The sequence below is a fragment of the Phoenix dactylifera genome, chromosome 7 (genome assembly GCF_051530095.1).
Source record: "Phoenix dactylifera cultivar Ajwa chromosome 7, Ajwa_hap1_PhDact_Kaust_v1.1, whole genome shotgun sequence".
Taxonomy (NCBI): domain Eukaryota; kingdom Viridiplantae; phylum Streptophyta; class Magnoliopsida; order Arecales; family Arecaceae; genus Phoenix; species Phoenix dactylifera.
In genome coordinates, this window is record NC_143196.1 from 32,666,465 (window position 1) to 32,685,411 (window position 18,947).

The 18,947-nt window shown below is 38.0% G+C and overlaps 1 protein-coding gene across 5 annotated transcripts in view; it reads right to left on the reverse strand.

Moving 5' to 3' along the window:
* SOS1 (sodium proton exchanger, putative (NHX7) (SOS1)) overlaps positions 1-18,947 on the reverse strand; it is a 49,104-nt gene that overhangs the window by 17,460 nt on the left and 12,697 nt on the right. For all 5 annotated transcript variants that reach the window (XM_008799878.6, XM_088701773.2, XM_088701776.2 and 2 more), the window contains 3 exons: positions 14,622-14,666; positions 6,937-6,992; positions 2,645-2,829 (listed from right to left, as the gene is read on the reverse strand). In XM_008799878.6, the coding sequence (XP_008798100.2) occupies positions 2,645-2,829; positions 6,937-6,992; positions 14,622-14,666 (286 nt within the window). The remainder of the gene's footprint in view (positions 1-2,644; positions 2,830-6,936; positions 6,993-14,621; positions 14,667-18,947) is intronic.

Consider the following 18,947-nt stretch of genomic DNA (forward strand, 5'->3'; position numbering starts at 1 on the left):
GCTACTCTAAAATCAGCAAAGTGTTCCATCAATTGTTGGACCTTCTATGGACATTTTCGGCACATAGTTACGTCGAAATAACTACCAGTTAGGTGTTGCTTCAACCTGGTTACCTCTTTCTTGAACTCTGTGTTGCACCAATTGCACTTTCAGTGGTGCCAACCCGAGAGCATTTGCCCATGATCCCAATCAATCACATTTTTGACTCCTTTTATCTTAATGGTTTCATTCATGTAGGTTTATCAAGTACTTCAGTTTATCAATTATTTAAAAAATAGCAAAATTTTATTATGATTAAAAAAATATTTTTTGCTTCAAAAAATATATCTAACTTATCTAATATATAGTACTAAATTTTCATATTTTTTATTTATTTACATATTTTTAATATTTTTAAATTTAAAAAATGTTTAAATACCATAAATTCAGAAAAATATATTTTTTACTTCAAAAAATACTTCTGAAATATGTAATACATACTAAATTTTTTTTATAATTTTTAGTTTTAATTATATATTTTTAATTATTTTTAAAATTAAAAATAAATTTTAAATACAAATATTTTAAAAGATTAATTTGAGCTCAGATCCATGCAGAACCCTACCATGGATGCTACATATATTTTTCTAGACCCGTGCGCATGCATCAAAGGCAACTTTTCAATTTTTAAAAATTTTGGCCAGAGCTATTACACGTATAATTGCATCAAAATTTGAAAAAAAAATAGACACTAAATTTAGCTGAAAAGTAACTTACATGCCCCTAAATATCCTTCTCATTTTACAGTCTATTTATTATATTATTTTTTATTTTTATATTTTAATCCAAAAATATTTTTTTAATTTAAAATTATATATAATCCAAAAATTAAAAAAAATTATGGGATTGTGTAGATCATCCATAGATCTACAACATATCATGACATCATGCCAAAATCAAAATTTTTGGCATGAGCTCCCCTTATTTTGCAAATTTCAGGGCATTTTTCAACATTACAAAAAAAAGAAAAGAAGGTAGAAGAGAAGAAGCATACCTTATTTTGGGTTGAATCCTCCTTGAATTATGTTGAATCGCATGCTTTTGGCTGCGGTGGGGTGTTTGAAAGAAAATGTCGGACAGGCCCAAGAAACTTCTCGAGCCTTCCCAACTCTGTTTTAAAACCGAAAGAAAATAGGGAGGACCGGTTTGGAACTGGTCCGACTCGATGCGAACCAGCCAATTCCCCAAGCCAGTCCGACTTAGCGCGAACCGATCGGTTCCATGCGGAACTGGCCGGATAGGACCGAGTCCATGTGGTTCGGAACCTGCCGCACCGAGTCGGACCGGTTCCGCACAGAACCGGCCGGTTAGGACCGAGTCTGTGCGGTTTGAGACCGGTTCCAATCGGTTTCGATCGGTTCGGGGCCGGTTTCGATCGGTTTGAATCCAGTCCCCCGCCAGGTCAGCTCAATATGGGTCGAACCGCCCGATTCGGCACACCATGATTTACATATGGCTTCTCAAGGAAACAACAAAACAGAAGGAAAACTTTTATAGTTGCAGCCAGAAAAGTAGAATTATATCTTTTTTTTAAAGCTTATTTGAATTGAATATATGATCCAGTCCCACCAAAATATCATGATTATTTTGGGCAGTTCGGCCCAATTCTGCAAACCACAATTTACATACAACCATCTCAAGGAAACAACAAAACTGAGGAAAAACTTTTACAGTTGTAGCCAAAAAATAGAATCATATCTTTCTTTTTTAAAGCCTATTTTAATTGAATATATGATCCAGTCCCACCAAAATATCATAATAATTTCCCAAAATAATCATGATGTTCAAATTCTCCTTAGAAGCTATAAAGCCTCCCCATCTGCTAAACATTTATCGCCAACATCACTCAGATCAAATTAATGGGTCTTGAGTAGATTCTGCTAAGGGAAACTTGTAAAATTGTAATACAAGGTGCACTTTCGCCACAAGCATATCTACACATACAGGATACGTTGAGGCTTTGTCCACAATTGCATTAAAATTTCCATATTATAATAACATGCAATTGTGAATTAATAAAACAAATATAGAGCAATGATTTCTAATTGCAAGCCTTGGCCAAAAATTTGTAACAATTAAGCAAATTTCATTCTATATAACTTGTAAAAATTATGCCAAATTAATTAAGTACCTCTCCTTTCAAAGGAAATCCAATGACAAAGGTTTCCCCTAAAAATGGAAAAAATTACTGATTCCTTCCTTATCAAAAAAATTTCTAATCATATAAATAATTAGGTACTTGCAGACGATCTAATTAAAAAAAAAGCATTTGCTCGCTGGAAGGTCATAACGAGGACATAAGTTGATCAAAATTCATCCATGGTTATTCAATATATAAGAATTTCTAGTTTTGAATCGAGGGCTCGTAATGTAAGACTTATCTAGTCTTATCAATTTTTCAAATTTTTTTATCGACTCATGACTTTTGCAGAGCAGTAAATCAACAAAAACTTGCAGCTATGACAAAAGTTTCCCTTGCTCAGCTAGAAAAATCAATAATAAAATCAGCAGTCACTTGACATAGAAAAATGACCTAGAGGTTAAAGGCAGTCAATATACACGGATGAATATGAGCCAAGAGAATCGGAAAAGACAATCAACTTACTTTGACAGACAGTGATAGCGACAGAGCCACAGCCCCTCGCAATCCTGACCACATAAGAATAATTGCTTCTTTCCAGTCCAAACCGTAGCCAAAGTACCGCAAAAATGGATATAGCAGCCCAACAACTATGATTCGAGAGCATTGAACAAAAACATAAAGCAAAATGAGGTAGCCCCATGAAGCACCTGAATATAGATTTTTTAAAAAAACTCAGAATAAATTTTTGAATCCAATATAACTGAAAATCATAGAATATTGATGATAACTTCCAACAAGATCAACAGTGCAATAAGGTTTATGTCAACAGTAAGTTAGGCAGTGAGGTCGGTATCATAGTAACAATGGTGGAGGGCATGCTGGTATCAAGCAATAATTTACATTGATGGAGGTAACAGCATTGGTGGTGAGTAATGGTGGAGCCAATAGAGAGAAGGCAAGAGAAGAGGAGAGAGAAGGAAAACAAGAATAGGGTTAGTGTTAGTAAATTAAGTCATAAGTTAATTAATAAACAAACATGTATATATAAAATTATGATATAACATAGTTTTGGTTTTTGTTCGGCCTTCTTTGGACCAAGGGATCAGCCCCAGCCTAGCTTCAATTCATTTGGATCCCTGATACAGGGCCCACCCAGGTGCCTCGACCTAGGCCCAACCCAACATGCCTCAAGCCAACATAAGCCCACTTCCAAGTCCTACCCATGGAGATTAAAGCAAAACCAACTATAATAAATTAAAAAACAAAAATATGAAAAGGCAAATATGGTCATTGCATATCAACGTTGTGCACTGAGATGCAAAATAAACCTTGATGCTAGAGGTGGCCCAATCAAAGGTCACATACACTTAGGCTATGTTTGGATCAGGTATGACTTTTTTGGGGTTGACATTAATACCAGCATAAATGAATATAAACCTTAAATTTTGCTTGGGAAACATGGTGATATACCAAGTAATGATTACAATTGTTCTCTTTATGTGTTTGGATGTTGATGGGGGATAAGAAATGCTAATTGGATATTACTTGGGGATAACAGGATCAAAACGATGAATTTTTATGAAATGGACAAGTTTGATCTCCCAAGCCCTATTATTCTGTAACACAATAATACATTATATAACATAACAATATGATAATAATATTATACAATATATTAAATATTAGAATATTATACTATAAATTACATTATATATTATACCATAACATTAATATGATATCATGATATTATATAGTATTATGTTGTATAATAAGATCATAATTATATTTAATATTATATGATGTAATATTATATTAATATTTGGGGAGGCGTAATTGGTCATTTTCTCTGATAATGGACAGGATAAGGGAGAGCATTTAAACCAAGTTAAACCAGGATTAAACTTGTACAAGGGGACCCCAAGTATAAATTATACTTGGAATAAGTGTGATCAAAAGAACCTGATCGGATAAATGGGCTAAACTTATCCGCCCGACAACTTGCTGCCTTTGCCGCATATTCTAGGGATAAACTCCCTGATATCCCCAATCCAGATGTAACCTTAGGCTTAATTTAGAACCCAGAAAAAGAATGATTATTCCCACTTTATTCAATATCTCTTGCTAAACACTTTGGAGACCAAACTAAGTTATACCTGACAATGTAGTCAACACCAAGGATCCCATATATAAACCAACTTTAAGCTGCACCTAAGGTACCAGTGTATAAGTTTAAGCCCAGGCTTAACTCGGTTTCAACCCCCTCCCATATCCCAACCACTGTGAGGAGAAATGACCAATTTAGCCAACCTTTATATAATACTAATAATATATACTATCATTAGACGATCTCATATATAATATATGATATAGTATAACATATTACAGTATTTTACAATGATATAATGTAACATATCACATAATACTTTCATCTTATTGTAACATTATATGATATTATACTATAGAGTAATAGAAATTGGAAGGGCAAACTTGTCTAAGTCCATAAGAATTCACCTTTTTCTCCATTTATCCCCAATAACTTAACAGCATTTGCTATCCTCAATCAGCATCCAAATGGATGAACAAAAAAGTGCAATCATTACTTGAGATAATAGAATTTTATTACAAACAATAAAAAAGGATTATCCCCAAAAAACCTAGTAAAATCTAAGCTACCCAGTTTAATTTTTCCTTGTCTCGAAAAAGCCATCCATACTCCAAACGAAACCATAAGCTAGGGGGGAAATGCTAAAAACCTTAGCGAAAACTGTTCAGAAGAGCAAAAATGATTGTACTAGGGACACAATAAGAGCAAAAGAGGGTCTAATAGTAACTAGTCAAAAGGAAGGGCACATAGAATCCCTTTGGTGTACAACGACTATCCAACCAAGAATGGCCTAAATTGGAGGAAAATGGAGAGAAATACCTAAAGCACCTCAAACAAAAACAACAATGGAGATAGAAAATGTGCATATGATTTCAAGAAAGCCTAAGGTAATTTTAATGCCACAAGCTAGGCAGGGCCACTGCCGATGAACAGGACACCACATATAGAAACAATTTAGACAAGTTGACAAGGTATGCTGATGAAATGCTCCAAATATTGGAAATGCATTACAATATTGACATACAAGTTCCAAAAAGAGGTTTGGGCTCTAATACGAATGAACTACAAGCACTTGTCGAACTAACCCAAGGAAAATCTAAGAATGGTATGGAATCAAGGTTCTAAATACCATGGGACAGGACCGTTCTAATTTTTCCATAGAACAAGATGCCCCACCTACTACTCTTGGGACCCTAGCCTATTTTCTTACTCACCCCATCTTGACACGGGGGACACCGAGATACCCACGCCATCCTACTAGTATTTGAAACCTTGCATGTAATACAAATAAAATTACATAAACATGCCAGAAGTATAGGTATGATCAAGAAACCATGCCACAAGGGTGCATATGTACAAGTCTAAACATATGAATATAGACCTATATATTTATTAAATATATCACAGATAGCATAAAGAGGCATGTCAATGTTGAAGATAGGTACATAACAAGACTACAATTTAGATTATCTCAAACTCTCTTTTCCAAATTTTTCATTTTTTATGGTAATATCCCAATCCTTATGCCGAATAGGATAGTGGCATTGTGGATCCTCATTCACATACTGGCTATAACGTATTTTTTGGGACCATCTTAGCTCTTGGCAAACCAAGTAATAGGATATTACATCTCTAACTGCTCAGCTAAAGCCAAGTTGTGCTCGGTTAGATGCTACTTGTGAACTTGTTTGGTTTTCATAACTTCCATTTACGATGGGTATAATCATTGTCTCACATAGACACCTTTACTCTAATAACCAGATTGTTGAACAAATTGCTAGTCCGATCTCTCACATGCTAACTGAATAAATCAAGAACATTTACCACTTTGTTTGTTATCACTACAATATTTAGTTCTTCGCATCCCCATATTTTTCTTCAGAGTTCCAAACTGAAGCTTCCACACAAAGTTGCTTAACCGTTGATCTTTCGCCTTTTTAGCATACTTGCAATGCTGATGGAATATGAGTTTAAGAATGAGAAATACAAAAGGAGGGGCAGCAGGGAAGGGCAGAATTACATTAGACATAAGTATCATATGTTATTTTGCATGTGACTTCCATAAATGATTCATGGTTTAACTTACTATTGTCAAAGTGATATCCTTAGCAAGTTAGTGATGACAATCCTTGTAGGCTTGTACAATTGTATATATGAAAGCCAATGTCCAAATAAATGAAATATGCTCTTGCACTCAATGCTTCTTTTAAGTTCATAAGGCTTGTTGGTCTATGATTTACATGTCATGAAGTTCTATATTTGTAGAAATATGGACGTCCAGGTAAAGTCCCCTCTTTTCCTTTTTGTTTGTTCCCTCTTCCTTCTACTACTAGATTAGTGTGACAAGAAAATGAATGACGGAATCATACAAAATAATGATTCTCTGGAAATCTCGCATGAATGATTTAATTACATAATTACACAACAGAATTGTATGAAGTAAACAAACTGGTCAAAACTTAATAATAATATAGAAACCGACAAAAAATGATTTAGAAATTAAGAAGGAAAAACACTTGAGCTTAACTCATCTTTGATTGAATAAGTATCTTTGCCATTATGTTAAATGTTGCACATGCAATCCGAAGTAAATTTTTAGTAACTTATCATCCTTTGAAATTTTCCTTATAAGCAATGTGATTTAATACTAATAAGCTAAAGATATGATATGCCGATAATGAAAAGAGGAAGTATATGTTGCAAAAGATACCATGTCTTTCGAAGTGGTTATCATTGTGCAGTACACCTTCAGCAATAACAACCCCACTGACAAACCAAGAATAAAAGATTAAGAATATATCATTAGGCAATTAATAGAAAGTGAAGAGCCATATATTATCATAAACTTTGACTCTTAGCATTACAAAAATATATCTAGTATTATCAAAAGGCAGATATGCAACAACGCCAATGCATTAACCCATGCATGCACATGGGCAAAACACGACCTAGGCATCTTTACCAATATGACTGTCTTTTTGGCAGGATCCACCAGAGCCTCGCCAAATATAAATAAAATATCAAGGAATATGAATGAATCAGAATTAATCCAATCAGCCAGCACAAAATGGCTAACTGAAAAAAGTGGATGAATATATGGTTTAAGACATACGCATTAGAATTTCCATATATAAAAACCCTTTGATCTACTCCTAGAGAATTCTTCATTCACCAGAAGATTAGAAACCTAGACATCTTTTCCAGCTCCAATGTCATGGTCAAGTATCATATAATGCATCATCACTGATACACATGTTCTTCAGCTTCATTCCTATACACCATTATTATGGCATTATCACACAATGATAAACGATTTGGTGACCGTGTTGCTGGCTACCTAGTTTTACGTGCATGGATGAAGTTTAGGAGTTAATACCACCTTGTCTAACAATTAATCCAGCTACTTAATCATTCTGCTATATTCAATCTATCAAGCAAGTCACAAAGTTCACGAGAACTCATCGAACAAGCTTTTAAAATGTTAATACTTGTGCAAAATATGGATGACCCCGATTCAAATTAGAGAATTCAATATACTAATTTTATTATATTAGGCATGTACGCAAAATTACTCACGCACTAAGCGAGGGGCATAGTCATGCAGATTGGATAATTGATTATTGCCGCTAGTAACTAATTCCATCGCACTATTACTTCGCATTCAATGCTTGGATCCTATGTACTTGATACAAGAGAAGATCAAGATGTGCATTCAACTAATAGGGGAAAAATATGTCTTAAACATTGCAACACCAAAGATGTTTGTGGTACAAACTGAGTGACTTAATTAACTTCAATAAAGCTCTTGAACATGCAAGTGAAGCATAGAGTCTTTAAAGTTTAAGCCTTCACCTATGAAAAATCTATAGCATGGATTTTATTCAAAAAGAGAAGAATGATGCATCCATGTTTTGCCATCCCAAGTTCAAGCAACCCATTTTCCTTCCAGCTCATCAGGTCATCAAATACTCTGCTCAACAATTGTACCAAAATCTTTTGCAGCCCAGTACAAATATAGCAATTCACACTTGTATTCTATATACTGATATAACCATCAAAGTAACATGGGCTGAAGAATACTAAAAACTCCACATTTGATAGTTGCTGGTGAATGAAATTAGTCTATGTGAAGTAAAGACAAAATGGAAGCCTATAGACCTTCTAAGATTTTATAAACAACAAAAATGAAATTAGTACTATAGGAAAACTAGAAAATTACATGAAACGACTGGTTCATAAATGAATGTATCTTATCTCAGAGAGAGAGAGAGAGAGAGAGGTTTCACATTCAACTAAATCCAATCATTCTACAGTTTGAGTAATCTGCTGAAAGTTGCCCATCCTTGTAAACACAAACCTCTTGCAACCTTGCTGATAGTTCATCACTTCAAATCTTCATCATTATATTTTGTCCATTTTCTTTTCAGTGTGCTGCATCCTCGCATACATTATGAAAAGGTCTTAGCGTGGCCATCTTCATATATATCAGCAATAGAATGACTGCTCTCAAATTCCAAACGAACTTCAATAATTTTTGTCCAAATCAAGTTGTTTTGGCCCTTTTTGTCCCGTCCGAGTGTGCCTAAAAACTTATTAGCACACGGAAAGGGTGACAATTCAAATGGTGAGGGCTAGATATGTGTGTGGATGTGCTACTAGCATTAGAACAACAAGAAAGATGGTGATCAAAGAAAGGACATGAGAGTAGCATGGGTTCAATTGCCTTATCCTTTTTAAGGGCTTTCGCTGCCGTCACACTGTTGTTCCAAGGAGATGGATCTAGATAGGGATAAGGGTGTAGCTTGGGCTACAGTGATAGAAATCTACGTTAACACTACTCCTAAAAAAGCTACTAGTAAACTAAGATAAGATAAAGATGCATTCATTTGGATTGTCGAAGGATCACTTACAAAGCACAATTACACTAATTTATCCTAAGGAGCAAAAGAACTAAAATAACTGCTAATCCCTGGAACTGCCAATGTCGTCACGATCTTCAGTGGTTTCAATGATTTGCTCCCATGATCTCAAGTGTAATCGTGAACCACATCACTATGCAACATCCCTTTGCCTGTAGCTTGTACCGATGCATCATAGTTAATCAGACCAGGTTCCAATCTTTCATCTTGTTTATCCACGTCATGGCTGAATTCTACCTCTTCGACCTGCGGATCCAGATCGTGTGATTTATGACCGAACTCTATCCATTTCAGCAAGAGTCACATGACTTTCATCTGTTCTGGCTCCGTCTAACTTGATCCATGCGGCCTCGTTCACGGCCACCATCTAGATCATTGAGATGGGATGTAAACATGGCGTAAACGATACCCTCCACATGCTATCAATCGACGGCCAGGAAGATGATGTAATGTATCTGGCACATCCATCAGCCTGACTTTGGACTTGACAGTCAACCAAATTGGCCCCTTTGAAGGAAAAGATAATTGAGATCTTGCAAGCCCACCAATCACTTGTGTCACCAAAGAGGTTGATAGGTTCACCTTTTAGGAAAAATGAATTTAAGCAACAGATACAGACCATGGAAGATTTGATGGAGGTGAGATTCAAACTTGAGCAGCATGTAGAAACCATGGAGAAATTGGTGGAGGTAAGATTCAATGCCATGCTTGCCCTCCAACTTGTCAGTATGGCGGATACAGCTGATTTATACGGGAACATGCCCAATAATATGACTAATGTTCCTAGCTCTTAGACGAATATAGACCTCTATCTGTTTAACAGATTGCTCTCTAGCATATAGATTTGGCATAGATAGCTACTGACGATGAGGAGGTGATAGTATCCACTAGGATGGTTACCCCCCAACCCTCGAGGTAAGGATAAGCTGCACTATAGGTAGTTTGAATTGTTGTCCCCCATCCATTAGTCCAAGAGGACTAGTTCCAATGGCAATGCCATGTGTCAACATGATTCCACCGACATTTCCTTAGCAACCATCTACAAACCAAGATGGTCGAAGCCCATCTCAGGCTCGAATATTGATTTAATGTTGTCCGAAGAATCTTTGATTGCCTATTCGGTCTGATTTACTCCTGCATTCACCTACAGGATCTCTTCCTCATTGTCTTGATCTAAAGATTCCAAGGACTCCACAAGATAAGGTCCGGCCTCTTTCTTTTGATAGGATGAGATCTCAAAGTCAGGTTCCTCAAAGCCCCCGACATTTCCATACAAAGATTAATGTGTCAATTTGTACGCCGTAAAGAAATGATTGGCTAATTCTGCCACAGTATGCACTAGTAAGATGGTGATCGCAAGGAGGATATGGGAGTAGCATGGGTCTAGACATGGTCTGCCGCATGGAATGCCGTACCGGTCCGTACCGGCCGGTACGGGCCGGTACGTACCGGTCCGGCCGTGGACCGGTACCGGAACGGATAAAAAACCGGTATTTCCCGGTTTTTTATCCGAACCGGCCGGTACGGGTGCGTACCGGCCGGTTCGGGCCCGTACCGGCCGGTTCGGGCCCGTACCGGCCGGTTCGGGCCCGTACCGGCCGGTTCGGGCCCGTACCGGCCGGTTCGACGCCCGTACCGGCCGGTTCGACGCCCGTACCGGCCGGTACGCCGCCCGTACCGGCCGGTACGATTTTTTTTTTTTTTTTTAGAACCACAGCGCCGCGCGCTGTGGTTTTTGAAACCACCGCGTACCGGCCGGTACAGGACCGGTACCAGCCGGTACGTACCGGACCGGACCGGTACCGTACCGGTCCGGCCAGCCACCGGTACGCCGACCGGTACCGGTACGGCGGACCTTGGTCTGCCGTACCGGTCCGTACCGGCCGGTACGGGCCGGTACGTACCGGTCCGGCCTGGGACCGGTATCGGATCAGCGTAAAATCCGGTACCGGTAATTTATTGTTGAAAGACCGGTACGCCACCGGTACGGACCGGTACGCCATCGGTTCGGACCGGTTCGGGACCGGTACGGCCCGGTACGCCACCGGTACGGCCCGGTACGCCACCGGTACGGACCGGTACGGACCGGTACGGGACCGGTTTCATACCGGTCCGGGCCGCCACCGGTACGCCGACCGGTACCGGTACAGCGGACCTTGGGTCTAGATGCTTTGACTTTTAAGGACTTTCGCCACTATCACACCACTGTTCAAAGAAGATGGATTTGGATAGGATAGAGATGTAGTCTGGGCTACGATAGTAGAGATCTAAGTTAACACTACTTTTAAGAAAGCTACGGATAAACTAAGATAATATAACGATGCATTGATTTGAATTGTTGAAGGGTCACTTATAGAGTACAATTACATTAATTATACTCAAAAACAAATAACTAAACATAATCGCTGATCCTTGTTGTCACAACCCAAGACCTCACCCAAAAAGACTAGCCGGAAAGTATTATTTAGATTTCTTGATCCTATATAAGTACCCAAGATCTACCCAGCGAATAACCGATGTGGGACTAAACACACACCCGCACGGATCTTCAAATACTTTCTCCGTTTAAGCCTTGACGTCCTCATTAGGCTAAGGGTTTAAATCCATTCAAATCTAATCACAAGCATTACGATCAGCCCGTGATCGGCCCTAATAGATCCATGTTGCAGTATCCCCTAGTGCCCTAATAGATCCATGTTGCAGTATCCCCTAGTCCACATAGGTTATGGGTTGGGTCTGCTCTGATACCATTTGTCACAACCCAAGATCTCACCCAAAAAGACTAGCCAGAAGGTATTATTTAGGTTCTTTAATCCTATATAAGTATCCAAGATCTACCCAACGAATAACCAATGTGGCATTAAACACACGCCCACACGGATCTTCACACTTGTAACTGCCTACGTCATCACGATCTTCAAAGATTTTGATGATTCGCTCCCATGATCTCAAGTGTACAATGAACTACATCACTATTCAACATCCCTCAACCTGTAACTCGTACCAATGCATCATGGTTAATCATGGCCAAGTTCCATTTTTTGGCCTGCCTATCCACATCATGTCAAATGCTACCGTTTCAGCCTGCGTCTCCACACCATGTGATTTACAAACGAACTCTATCCAATTTAGCAAAAGTCATGTGACTTTCATCGGTTCTTGCTCCATCTAACTTTATCTACTTGGCGCTCACTTATAACCGCCAGCAAAATCATTGAGATGGGGCGTAAACATGGTGTAAACACAAGTCTTAAATGGAACTAAAGAATGCTGCCCAAAATTGAATAAGTGCATAATCTTCAGCTTGATTTACCCAGAATTCTTTGTTTTGGAGTAGGGTTTGGGTGCCAGGAGGCTACATATATAACTATGATATGATGCTTACACTAAGGCAGCACCAATACTAATTTCAAGCCATCAATGTAAAGTTAAACATTGTAGTCCCCTTAATATCATCCCTCTTTGGTCAATATTGTCCCTATCTTTGACCTGTGTCGGTTTTTATCACCAAAGAGTATGATCAATGCTTGAAAAAGATGGCGTGGTACCTAAAGCCACTAACATTGTTCGCCATTACTCCACATTGCTGATCATAGTCTACATCATTGTCTAAATCTGGCTAATGTCTACTTGTGTTAGCTAAATATTTGTGCTGCTCTGCTGTATTAGTTTAGTCATGTTATTGTCACCTACTGTTGTTATCTCTCCCTATTTTGGTTCACATAAAGGTGGTAGAGCTAAGAAGAATAAGGTGAGCTACAAGTATGAAGAGGAATACGACTTGCTCACTTGCACTAATTGAGAATTATGTGAGAGAGAAGGAAGATAAAAAGCAACTTAGAATAGACAATAGGACAACAAAAAAAATGAAGATGGAAGAGTAAATATCTCCTCAACATGGAGTTTTCTCCAGCTTTCTTTCAGATGATGTATGATTGGTTATTTGGACTAGGAACATAATAATTCAACCTTAATTATGATGATAATGGGCATCAACGTTTGTGAAAAAACATCTTAGATCATCTGGAAAATGAGACAATCGATCCTTTTAGCACCACCACAAAATTTACTTGGCATGTCAATTATTGTCTTATTAGTGTGGCAAAATTTCCAAGCCCAGTGACTAGGTGTCTAGCATTCTAGCATGGAAATTTTTTGGCAATGATAAAACAAGTTCTCATGGAGATCTTTTATAAATCCAATAAGGTGGAAAATCTATAATGAGAAGAATAAATATACTAGAAGTACATACTTTAAGACAACATGTGTCAATGCTTAAAGGAGGCATTCATTCCATGTAAGGAAATGTGCTTGTGAGGAGCTGTTACATAAATTTGATTTAACAAAAAAAAAAATCTGGTCTCTGCTTAGTTTTAGTCTTCCACTAACCTTATCATCTCTTCAAATTTTTTGGACAAGTTATACATTATATTTACTTGCAAGTAGTTGTTATATTAATTTTATTTTTTCAATACGATCTCTTGTTGCCTTCTTATCTTCCATTAACCATACCATCCCTTTGAACATTTTAGATAAGTTTCCTTGAATCTTCTCATGACACATTTTAGATGAATTTCTTTTTCTACATTAAAGGAAAATTGCACAGAGCATGAAAATTCTCGAACTTACAAATAGCAAAGATGAACATTTGAAATCCCAGATAGTCATTATCCAGTTTGCCTTGACATTAGTCATTATCCGGTTTGCCTAGATATTAGTCATAACCAAGGTCTGTTAAACCATTCTAAACTAGGCAATACACAGCACACCAAACCAAACCGACTAGGAACCTGAATGGTTCGGCCACTTGATTCGGTCCCAGGTCCACTTGCCAGGACCAAACCTTTAGGTTCCACCTAGTTTCAAGTATTTACAGGCTATTCAGAACCAAGTTGAGTTCAGGCCTTTATAATCCTCGCCTTTACCCAGATCCTCCTTGCTCCTCATGGTTTCCCTGCTAGAGTTAGGGTACCATTACTGCCGCTGACGATAACAACAATGATCTCTTTCTCTTCTCTCTCACCATGACAACAATGATGAAGATGACAAAGATAACAATGAAGACCACGGCCACTGTAGACGACGATGATGGGTATTGAGGCTGGAGATTGTAGGTTGAAGGTCAGAGGCATGCCTGTCCCTCCCTCTCCACCTGCCCCCCCCCCCCCCCCCCCCTCCCCCCCTCCCCCCTCCCTTGCTCTCCCTCCCCCTATTTCCAGTATGGCCTGGGTTGGTATGATACATAATGTTACCAAGACTGAATCAATAGCCAAGTGGTACAATCCCTAGTACCGGTTCGGCGAATCTTGGTCATAATTATTTTGCATGTAATTTCACTAATAAACCAAAGATAGAATTATCAATTTTACACACAAAGAGCCTCTTTGTTTACATGGAGGAAGATTATGTAGTTGATAAAAGTAATAAGCATTAAAACAATTACTGCAATATGAAATGTCAAAGCATCTAGTAATACCTCAAGATAAAAATTAGAGTATTTGCAATGTAGGCTACCATTTCCCTGAAAAAGATATGCAGAAATGTAAATAATAAATCCCTATTCAAAAACTCCAAAGACACAAATAAAGTTATGCATACATTAGATAAGATGCATATAAACACGAAAAAATATACATATAGTTCCTTGAGCAAACTACTACAAGTGACTAAGAAATTACTAGCTTTGATGCATATTATAATTCTACAGGGCCTGCCACAAGAATGCCCATCTTCTAAACAAGAATCTCAGCATATCCAGTATATAATAAAATAAAAGAATTTCTTCGTGTAAATGCAGAACTTTAAATGCTACTCTGTTGCCTTCTGTCTCATGTCTGTCAATTCTCTCATTTCTCAATCTCATAAAGGATCACAGGAGATGCAGAATTTTCACAAAAAAGTTGATTTGGGATATAGTTTTCAAATTTGTAGCGTAGATCAGAGATATTGACCACAAATTGGGAAAAAAACAAAAATCCTGTGTGGTACGTTCCAAGCATCTGTAAGTGGCATTGTGTAACCGAAACATCCAAATCTGAAATAGCAGTGGCAGATTGCTATATTACAGTTAAGAATTATATAACTGCCTATTTTGATTCACTTCAAAGCCACAAAATCAAGTTAAGGAAAATTCCAAAAACTGTTGCTAATAAAACATAGTAATGCTTGGCAGAATAAGATTTTGTGAGCATGTATCAGGGTTACATTCTCCTGTTTTAAACAGCTAGTATGTGCTTGAAATAGGTGTGAGTTTTGTCATTATTACACTTGTAATTCCTTAATATATTATAAGATCCACTTGGAAAAGCAAGCATTCCAAGCTAACAATAGCAGGTCAATAACGATTGGTTTTCCATGCATGACATACTCCATATCAACTTTGTCTAACCCAGTTAGCACTGTTACCGCACTGAGAAATAAACTACCACACGGTCCACACCTCTCTCCTCTCTCTCATGTTTCAAGAGCAGCAATAACTAGATAGCAAATGATCCACCCAACTCTGCCAATTTCAAGTGGACAATCTTAATGTCCACTCAAAGTTTACTTATTGCAGGCCCATCATTTTTATATTCAGCTCTGCCACATCCAATCTTCTCCTTGAACTACCTAATGGCTATGCTTCTAGCATCACAAATCCTCCACATCAAGCTCTTCCATTCCCTAAGCATGCTGTATATCCTTTCTATCACCCCTTTAGAATGGTCTGACCACCACACCCTTAACCAGTCGAGCTCAAGCCAACTCAAGTTGAACACAGCCGAGCTCTAGCTAGGCCTTCCTGACTCTTGCTAAGATCAAGTTGGCTTCCACTTGCTTGCAATCAGCTCATTTACACCTCTAAAGAAACCCTTGATTTAATCAAACACCAAAAATTTGACACTCTTAAGTAGATCATGACCTTTCAAGCATGCACACATATATGTACAATGATCCAGGAGGATCACCAGACTCGATGTGGATCACTTTGGCTACTACGAGCAGAGCTGGACAGAGTCCAAGAGCAAGATCCGCCACATCGGGAAGCCGAGTTGTAGGCCAAAACTTCCGAAGGCCATAATTTGGTCATGCGATGCCCGATTGAGATGATTTTTTTTTGAAATTGGGTATCTTTTCAGGATCTACAACTATGGGCCAATCTCCTAGGAGGTTGAATCATGCCAAAAATCCATTATTTAGACCTCGAAACGGGCTGGTCAAATCGAAAGTTTCTTTTTCGGATAAGACTTTGATTGGGCGTAGCTTTCTATTTGAGAAGAATCAAGCAGAGCGACAGAAGGTAGAGTTGATGTAAAAGTCAAGATCTACCTCCTCGAGATTTTTAGCTTTTTTTACTAGAGATGTCTATTTTAGAAAAAAGAGTTCTACTAGGATTAGAAAGAGAAATCCGACCCAAATTGTGTTAGGGCGGACCTCATATTATAAATAGAGGCTATGTACCTCATTTTTTAAAAAAATAATAAAAGAAAATGGGACTTAAAGCCCTACTTTTGAGATTCCTCCATCTTCTTCTAGTTTTTTTATAAGATATATAAGTTGAGCGGGTTAAAGAAAATCTTCCTTCTCCCCAATCGGATCAAGTTGGTATCAAAGCTCCAGTCCTCTATATCTGTAGGGGCTTCTGTAGACACGTAAGCAATACAAACAATCAGGAGAAGGACTATCCATGCTTCAAGTACATCGAAGGATAGGCGAGTATGGATGCTAGTTCATCCTCGATGGGTGATGATGAGATAAAGGGGCTTCTCATACAACTAGAGGAGAAGATTGCCCAACTCACTGAGATTGTCTCGAGATTGGCAATATCTTCATCACAAGCATCAGCAACTCCTGTTGCGAAGCATCTCCCACAGCTCGAGATGAAGATCCACCATCCAGCAAGAAGGATGAGGATGAGTGACCTACGGGCATGAGAAATCTCTCTCTTCAACTGTTTAAAGTTGAGGCTCGAATCGGGATCCTTGTATATGATGGGGTTGATGCGAAAAAACTAGATAACTGGCTAGACCAGTTAGAAACATATTTTACTATTTATGGATATTCTAGTATCCAGAAGGTAGCTTTTGCCCGTCTTAAGTTTTCTAGCCATGCTTACCTGGTGGAATTTGTATATGAGGAACAACGATTTTTCAAATCTGACATAGAACAAATTCAAAAGCTGAATTAAAAAGCAGTTCTACCCAATCGGCCACGAGGAGCATCGGTGAATCAAGTGGAAATATCTACGACATAAGTATGATCAATCTATCCAGGACTACACTACCGAGTTCCACAAGCAATCTCACTCGAAATCTCCATCGACGATTATGCAGTTTTTATGAAGTACATCGGAGGTCTCCACAAGAACATTCGAAAGGAGCCGAAACTCTTCAAAGTTGAAGACATCAGCAAAGCCAGCATGAAGGCCCTAGGGATTAAGAAGAGAAACCGGCTTAGAGAAGGTAAAAAAAAAAAACGATGAAAATCCATGTCAAGAGAGGGAGCAAGAAAAGAAGCACACCAACACGACTCAAAAAATTTATTGTGATCATTGTAACCTTCGTGGACACACCAAGGAGAAGTGTTGGAAAATTCACCCTAAGCTGCAGCTGAAAAGAAAGACATAGAGAGAAGAGGATTCCAAGAAGGGAAAGGCAGTTCTCAATGTTGTAGAAGTTGAGGAGTTGTACGAGCTTGAGCAAGCAAACCCAAATTGAGCCTGATGGCGAGAAAACTCAAGACAGCAATAGAGGCAGATTTAGAAGTGCGTGAGGAACTCTTTTGCCTCAGTTGAAGCAGAGCATCATTGAGGCCAAGAACTGCCAAACTGGGCCACTCAGTTCGGGCAGTGACCGGGTCGGTTCGAGCAGTGCCGGGCCAACTCAGTGCGAAACCAAGTCGGTTCAGTTATTATTTTCAGTTCTGACTTCATAGAAGCCGGAACTCCTACAAAACCGACCAGAACTCCTACAGAACCGATCAGAACCGGTCTCTTATCGATCAGAACCAGTCAATAAGTGTACGAACCGGCCGGAACCGGTCGGTTCGGTGCAAACTCGATGCGAACTAGAAGGTTCGCACCAAGTCAACCCAATTCCGAACCGGATGGACGCTATTCCTTAAATTATTGCCACCTGATGCTTCAAGGCCTCCTAACAACATTTGAAGGCAGCTCCAATGCTTTTTCTTCCTAAATACTCCAAAAATAATACTAATTCAGGCTATCAGAAGAAACATCCAAGGCTAAATAAAATGTGCTTTCTCTTTTCTACCTCATTTTCTTCTTTTTTTAGAGGAGGCTTGAAAAAATAGCTCAAAAATTACAAAATAAAAAAAGATCATGCCAAAATTTTTGATTTGGGCTTGATTTTTTTATATGTTGTAGATCTATAGACAATCTACACGTTGACATAAAAAATTTTAACTTTTGTATTATATATAATTTTTAAAAATTAAAAATATATTTTTGTATTAAAAATAAAATTAATAAAATAAATAAAAATTGAAAAAACTGTAAAATTAGAAATGTATTTAGAGGCATGCAAGCTACTTTCCATAAAAATTTGGTGTCCATTATTCAAATTTTGATGCGATCATGCGCACAGTGGCCTAGGCCTAAATTTGAAAAAAAATAAAAAATAAGTAGCTTTTGATGCATTCTCGATGGCCTAAAAGAATATATGTAGCATCCATTATTGGATTCTACATGAATCTGAGTTGAAATTAATTTTTCAAAATATTAATATTTAAAAATTATTTTTAAATTCAAAAAATAATTAAAAATATATAAATAATACCAAAAATTATGAAAAATTAGTAGCAC